General features: G+C 38.8%; 1 protein-coding gene across 1 annotated transcript in view; it reads right to left on the bottom strand.

The window, feature by feature from the left end:
- Nucleotides 1-1,171: 1,171 nt before the first annotated feature.
- The window catches only part of cyldl (cylindromatosis (turban tumor syndrome), like), an 8,713-nt gene continuing 2,113 nt past the window's right edge, over nt 1,172-7,771 (bottom strand). The window contains exons 3-15 of the mRNA XM_007540997.2: nt 7,343-7,621; nt 6,541-6,619; nt 6,289-6,458; nt 5,509-5,671; nt 4,870-5,011; nt 4,598-4,708; nt 4,421-4,512; nt 4,272-4,335; nt 4,056-4,188; nt 3,793-3,901; nt 3,601-3,719; nt 2,154-2,367; nt 1,172-2,080 (exon numbers count right to left, since the gene is read on the bottom strand). Of these exons, the coding sequence (XP_007541059.1) occupies nt 1,896-2,080; nt 2,154-2,367; nt 3,601-3,719; nt 3,793-3,901; nt 4,056-4,188; nt 4,272-4,335; nt 4,421-4,512; nt 4,598-4,708; nt 4,870-5,011; nt 5,509-5,671; nt 6,289-6,458; nt 6,541-6,619; nt 7,343-7,621 (1,860 nt within the window). The 3' untranslated portion in view covers nt 1,172-1,895. The remainder of the gene's footprint in view (nt 2,081-2,153; nt 2,368-3,600; nt 3,720-3,792; nt 3,902-4,055; nt 4,189-4,271; nt 4,336-4,420; nt 4,513-4,597; nt 4,709-4,869; nt 5,012-5,508; nt 5,672-6,288; nt 6,459-6,540; nt 6,620-7,342; nt 7,622-7,771) is intronic.

A 7,771-nucleotide genomic window follows, 5' to 3' on the forward strand; every position in this document is an offset into this window, starting at 1 on the left:
TTTGTCTCAGAAGTAGCCGTCCTCCCCCCTCCCCCCTCCTGAGGGATCATACTCAGTATCACCACCTTTTACTGCAGATACAGCTATCAACTTTGCACATCCAGAAACTGCCTGGATGTGCAGGTGATATTCTTCTTTGTAGAATGGTTTATAAGGCAAAACATTACAGATTCCTGTGTAGATCTGGAATTATGTTAAGGGCTGGAGTCCTACTGGAAGGTGAACTTTCACTCATATCACATCTGTTTCACCGTGTAACAGCTTTGTTTTTCAGGATTGTCCTGACCAAATCGCCTTCTTCTACACTTTGAGAGATTTCTTTGACAGATTAGAGGAGTGAATGGCTAACAGTTGATCTATCAACAGACTCCTCTACCTTAGCTGCGCATCTTTTTCCTTTCAAGTCATGTCATTTTATATGCAAGTCCATGTCTTGGAAGGACTGTGATTGTACCATACCATTTCCTTCTTTGACAATAGACTTAACAGTTCCTCAAAAATGTCAAAGAACTTCTTCAGATATAGCAGTCTCCTGCTTTCAATGGAGCAGGTCACAGCAGCACAGCAGCTGGGATGAGGGTCAGCGCCCTCAAATATGAGACCATGGGTTTTAACTGGACAGGACAGAGTGCCCTTTCTTCTTTGTAAACGCTGCTCCACGTTGTGTCAGTCTAAGACATGAAATCTCAATGTAATATGCTGAAGTTTGTGGTTGTGATGTGAGAAAGTGTAAAGGGTGTGAATACTTTTGCAAGTCGACGTATCTTAGATCCTCGTTTAAATGTTGTAACAGAGTAGATTGTGTGATGGACACAATCTGCAGTATTGTGTCCATCTGCAGGATCAGGGGTTTTCCTGCAGAAATGAGGGCGTTGCAGGAAAACAGCAGCTGCGCTGAAAGGGAAAGTTCTGGATTTACCGGTTCTTCAGCATGTCAAGCCCCAGTTATGGTCATGTAAATCATGACCAAAACAAGACTGAGATAACAACCACTTCAACTTAGATTGATTAATTAGCTGTACTGTTAGGGTCAGTATCTCCGATACGTGGTGGGGAACCTAGAAGCAGCGCTGATCCACTTCTGCATCAAAAGGACATAAAACTTCACATTAAAACCTCAAGCAGCACGTAGCAACACATTTTCCGCTTCACAAAAAAAGACAAATACTGATCCCTACAGAAATCTACATTTATTTAACTAGATCCAATGTAATATATAACAATAAGAGGAGTTTAACATACATTATGAATAGAAAACGACCACCATAAAGGTCTTAGCAGCTATTCTAAGTGCAGTCTCCTCAACTTTATAGTATATCCCACATTACTTTTACACCAAAATATAGAACTTCTCAGAAAATCAGAACAAAAAGAAAACAATTTTTACTCTTGGAGTTTATACAAAAATAGTTCACTTTCGAAAAGAAAATGAACAAGATTTACTCAACTATATGTTGTATTACAACATTTGAAAAACACTTTGAATTATGTGTGCTTGGTAAAATTTGGTTTGAAATAATTTTTTGATCATACTGTGCACTCCTGAATACTACAAAATTTCATCAGCAGATTAATATTATATTCAAATATTCCATATCAACAAGTCATTTCTTTTTTTTTTTTGTTTTGTTTCTCCTTTAGTGCAAAATTGCACCCGTAATTCCTGTCAGTTTGTCCTTCATTCATACAACAAAAGTCAGTATTACTACAAATTATTCAAGCTTGAAAACATTTTCCTTGGTTTAAGAGGGAAAATGCTCAAGGGAACTCTTTTACGTTTGCAAATATACAAAACAAATTTACATTTGTGTAAGTTTCCACGCAGAGCCATGTAAAATGCAGCAAAAGGAAATAGTAAACAGCAACTGGCTTTCCAGAAGTAGTGAAGTGTCCCCTCAGCGATAGAGACACATGCTCGTACTCCGGTACAGGTACATGTAGGCGTCGCAGAAGAGACGCTTGGCCACACCTTTCATGTCCCGCGGCACCTGATTGGCCAGCTCCGCAGGAGACATTTCCAGGTACATGCCAACCTCAGGACAGGCTTGCACCTCTGGGATGTTGAATCCGTCCCTCTCCCCTAAGAACAAAGCACAAACCGAATAAGCTTTCTCTCCGTTTGGAGAAACGTTATGTCAGAACTCAACGCCCACCTTCTCTATCAGCCATGCTGTCAAAGAAGATCCAGTCACGTGTGTTTGGTCCGTGTTTGACAAAGGACACATAGTGGCTTGTCTCGATGCAGAGCACAGCAAACAGCTCCAGGCGGTCTCTGGTGAGCGAGTGTGGGATGCCGCGGTCGATGTAGCCTTTGGGGACTTCCAGGGCTGCAGGCCGATGGGAGAGGCGCTGAGGGTGAGAGTGCACCTGGGGAGAAATACAGACTTTAATGGAAAAAAATTCAAAATCTGAAACACTCATTATAAGATAGAGTCTAATTGAGGAAAATCTGTAAAAACTCCAACTGCTCAGTTGCAGCAGATGAGCAAATAACCCTCAAGTTGACTGCTGTAAAATAAGCCAACAAAAGCGCACATACAAAACAAACCAACAAAACAAACCAAACCATTTTACTCTAAAAATATTAGAGTGGTGATGGGGCAGTGCCAATAATTTATAGATTCTCAAAAAGTTTCACTCTGGTTTTAAAGCTCTTCACATCACAGAAACTGTTCTTTTAAACAATTTTAATGTTTTTTTTATGAGCTACTGATTCAGGACACCACCATTCTGCTAAAATCCTCACAGCTCTAATAAAGTGTACCTCAGTTTTCTAACCTTGTAGGTGAAACTTTGATGCTTTGCAGTAACTCAACTAGAATAGTTTAAGTCTCATCTTTAACTCAGGACCTTTTCTGCAGGGCACATTTTATAGCACCACCAAGTATATTACCTTGAGTTGTTATAAAAATGCTGTGTATAGCAAACATAACTTGAAAGAAACTTGACTTTGTAATTTTAACCCTTAACATTGGACCTGGGAAGCACGTAAGTGTTCATCATAAACACATAATATTGTCACGTACCACAAAAAGCACCCTCAGGACTAAAAACACAATGACTTGGACAAGGTCACACCACATGTAGGTTGTGTAAAACTAAAAGAAAATATGTTGTGCATCCACCTAAAGATGGATGAACAACAGCTGATCTTACACGCCGCCTTAAACTACAAGACCACAGATATGTCAACGATTCCCACTAACTCAGACAAGGCGCAGCTAAGTACAAAGTTCAGTGCAACTTTTACTGTGAGTCATCAGAGACCATCAAATGAAGTTAAAAAGCTAGCTTTAACACAAATTTATAGAGTTGTATTATGCTGATACTCATCGCTATCATGTGTGTTCCAAACAAGAGCAGGCAGTGAGAGTGTAAATCACCTTCAGCGGATCAAATTAAATCATAAAGTTCCTACAGATTCCTGGCATTAGTATCTTTTCCACGCTGCCACTTGGAAAAGAAACCACTTCATGGTTTACTTAGTTGACTTACAAGGTATGTTGTATTTTATTATTTCATTCACATAGGATCTTAAAAGACATGTGTTTTATAAATAAACTTGAACTTGAACAGAAATGTTGCAGTAAAACCACCAACCTGAGAGGAACACGTCTTGCAGAAGACTTTAAATCCTGTTTGGCTAAAAACTGGCTCTTTAAAACAGTCGGCGCACTCTTCCACTGCCATGTGTCCACACATAATGCACTGCTGAGGACCTGAAACACACTCAGACAATGAGTTTTGCTTACTGTGTTGCATCATGTCTGATCAGACGTGTTTTAATTGTACCCTCAGAGAGGAGGTCGGTGATGTCCAGCTCCAGGGAGGGAATAATTTTGTTGAACATCTTGAATTTCTTCCCAAAGCGCGGCATCTGAAGGATGAGGCAGGACGGCACCTGAAGTTTAAACACAGAGAAAAAGGCAAAGAGGAGTGCTGAGTAAAACGTTTAACTGAGGCACCTAGTGGTGGAAAAGGAGCAGGTCGGAAAAGGCTGTAACTAAAACATCTGAGTATTTATTGGTAGTCACTAAAGAAAACAGGGAGCCCACCTCTGCCAGTTTGAGTCCTTCACTGTAAAAGGAATGTTCCAGTAGCTGCTGGACTGTGGGCAGAACCAGGCTGTGGTTCTGGTCCAGGAATATCTGATAGCAGTAGCTCTCCTGCACTTTGCCAGCAGCCGATCTAAACAGAGAAGGAAAAAAGGAAATAGTTCTATCTGAAGTTTGGTACAGTTAAATCATAGAAAGGAAAAGGTGAAGGAATACAGCTTCAGCAGAGGCTCCAGGGCAAGAATGTGGTGCATCACAATGATGAGGAACTCCTCTGGATCTGAAACAGGCAAGTTACATCAGCACATTGAGTTTTAATCTCAGTACCAAATTGGATCTTTTACGAGCTTGAGGATCAGACTGACCCTTCTCATCAGTGGTGAAGGACTGACAGTAGCCATGTTTCTGCAGCTGCTCTCGAAACCTCATGATGTGTCGCCCATGAACAAATCCCTTACTGCAAACAGCACACGAATCATTAAACACTGCCGTCCCACAGCAACACAAACAAAAGATGCAAAAGAAGACACACACACACACACCTGCGGAGCGGGTTGACAATGTTATGGAGCAAAATTCTCTGGATTGGAGCATCCTGAGGATTTGTTGCTTTGAACAACATAGAATCCAACACAGAGGAGCAGGAAAACAATCTGAAGGCATCAAAGGAAAAGTTCAGCTATTTTCAACTTTTAAATATTTCCAGACACTATAGGCAGTCTTTTGTAACTTTGTTACAAATAAAAATCTTTGTTCAAGTCCTCTAACATATTTTTAATAATGTATTTCTTAATTATAAATGTATGATTCTGACCCAAAGAGGGCAGAGTCCATGTAGCAGGAGTTACAGTGTCCTTGGATCCCCTTCATACGTCCAATCAGAAGCTTTTCGACCTGCTCTGTGCTGATTGGAGGAACAGTCTCCAGCTTCCCTGTGTCGTGATTTCCATCTTCCTCTGTTTACAAAGAATAACATCATGTCATATCCATCAAATATCCACAAAGTACAAGATACAACATATATTCAGATTGAGATAACTCCACGCAGGACAATCTGCATGGAGTTATCTCAGATAAATGTAAAAGGTAATATAAACATCTCCAATTTTAGTTTATGAAATGACAACTTGACAGGGCTGAACACAACAGAAAAAAGATCATCGAAACTTAGCTGCCATTGGAGTCCAATAAAAAATGTAAAAAGTTATTTTGAGACTTCTCAAATTAGTAGGCAAGGAGAAGAAACAAGTTTTCAGCTGCATGTGTTGTGACTCAGTCTGAAACATAAGACATGATATATAGAAAATGGAAAAGCAATTTGGGCGCAGTTTTTTAATTCTACAACTCACTGAAGTTGTGTTATTTAGAACAAAACTATTTATATAAATCATTAAAGGGTTCAAATTACCATGTTACACATCCTGATAAATGCAAACTGCAACTCTGAACTTACCATTTTTATCCAGTTCAGGCATCATGTTGTTTTGGGCTGATATGTTCTGGAAGCGTGAATCGGGACGGCAGGACGTCAGCTTCACAAACAACGCTCTCTTTGGAGGACAGTCGAAATAACGCTTTCCATGAATGGTTCCATCGCTGACGCCACAGGGTTCCTCCTGCAGACAGTTTCAAAGAAATCAAATCACTTCAGGGTAAAATACTAACAATTATTATTAGAGATGCACAATGGATCAAAATCAACATTAGTAATTTTTTAACACTTATCTGTCCGATCAGTAAAACTGGGTCAATATTAACAACTGATTTTTATTTCTATTTTGTTGTGTTTATGTTTGTGTTTCTGGAGGAGGGGAGTGGGTTGGCCATGTGGTATTTGTTTGGGAATGTGAGAATGACAGTGATGCTAAATGTCAAAAGGTCAGCTATATATATATATATATATATATATATATATATATATATATATATATATATATATATATATATATATATATATAAAAAATATACTATCAGCCCAAATTTTTTGTATCTGAGCTTCCCTGATAAATGTTTTATTGGTATATCCTTAAACAACAAAAAAATCCCTAAAACATAATCTGTTCCAAATGATAAAAACAGTAACTCCAGCAAAGTTTGAAGAACTTTAGTTTTTCTGTTTTTACACAAATATGCTCAGATATTTCACATTTTATGGGTTAGATTAAAATTACAAGCATTACTGGTCTTGTTCACAGTTTAATCTCAACCTCAACACATCAGCAAATAGATTTACCAGCTCAAGTCCAACCATCACATCCTCACGGCCGGGTAGTCTGCCGATCCAGCGGATAATTCCATACGAGTTCCCTTTACCTAAAGTCACCTCAACCACAGAGTTTAGACTTATGCTCAGATCAGTGGGAGCTTCCACCGGGGGAATATCGATGTCCATGCCTTCAGACCCTACAGTGTGTAGAAAATATCGTAATCAGATTGAACGAAAGCGGATGAAACAGATATAGAAATACAAAGACACTGCTCAAACCTGAAGGACATTCTCCTTTGCTAACCATGTAGAGTGGAAGCTTAATTTCTCCCCCTCTTTTTCCATTCTCATCCTTGTCCTAAAGACACAGAAAACACAATATCAATATCTTGTAAATAGCTTCAATAATAAAAAAGGTAGCAAATTTATTGTAAACTCTAAAGCAGTGGGTTTAGCAAGCAGTGGCAATTTAAGGACTGTCTGGAGTGAAAAGTCAATTATGCCACGAAAGTTTCGTTTTGATTTTCTGCATGCATAGTCAGAGGGCGTCCTCATCTGTTGATGACAGTGTAAACAACGTCAGACTTGTGAGGAAAATTGTCCTAAATCACCAGGGAGTTGGTTCAAGGTCACCATTATGAATCTGTATCTATGTTTGTGCTAAGAAACTTGAACTGTATATGATCACTGCTTGTCTAAAGTTAAAACACACATACCTTTAACTATAGATTTAATTATACTGATATAGTTAAATCTATATTTGAATAGATTTAACTATTACATTTATTTTAGGTTAGTTTATGTATGCGAGGCAGATTCAAAACAAATATTGTCACAAGAAACTTTACAAAACTATCCAATCTAATTTAGAGGCAAAAAATTACGCCCTCTAGATCCCACAGATTCAAAGTCAATCATATAAATTGCAGGTGGAGCCAGAGTTTTCCATAAAAGTTAAAAGGAATACTTTCAACATTTACACTCATAGTGAAATGAAAGTTTGTCTCCTTTGAACTCCAGGTCTTATTTTGCATGTGCCTCAGGTTTATGAGAATACACGTCTTTCAAAAAATATACTTACTGTGGAGATCTGCACAATAGGTTGTCCTCCATCTTCCTGAATGTGTAGTACTATCCCAAAGCGATATTTGCCATCGATGAAGAAATATACGTTGTCTCCAGGAAATATGTTTTGTGTTTGCTGTTGACCGTGGAGCATTGCCATGGAAGGTGACAAAGGGGTAGGAGCTAAAGGCTTCACTCTGGAGAAAGGGGCAAAAACGCCGCAGTTTTTCTCACATAGGAAAAATGTCTTATATCCAAAGGTTCCATCGGTTTTTCCCTTTCCTTTGTCTGGTTTCTTGAGAGAAAAGACGGCAGAAAATACTGATGAGACACACGCAGATAAACATACGAGAACATTGACTAGTCACACAAAATTTCTCAACGTAAAAATAATTTTAAGGCAGTTCTACTCTAGGTTTGTTGGAATTTCATGTTGCTCAGATCG

Source organism: Poecilia formosa, unplaced genomic scaffold (assembly GCF_000485575.1).
Source record: "Poecilia formosa unplaced genomic scaffold, Poecilia_formosa-5.1.2 Scaffold10, whole genome shotgun sequence".
In the NCBI taxonomy this organism is placed as follows: Eukaryota; Metazoa; Chordata; class Actinopteri; order Cyprinodontiformes; family Poeciliidae; genus Poecilia; species Poecilia formosa.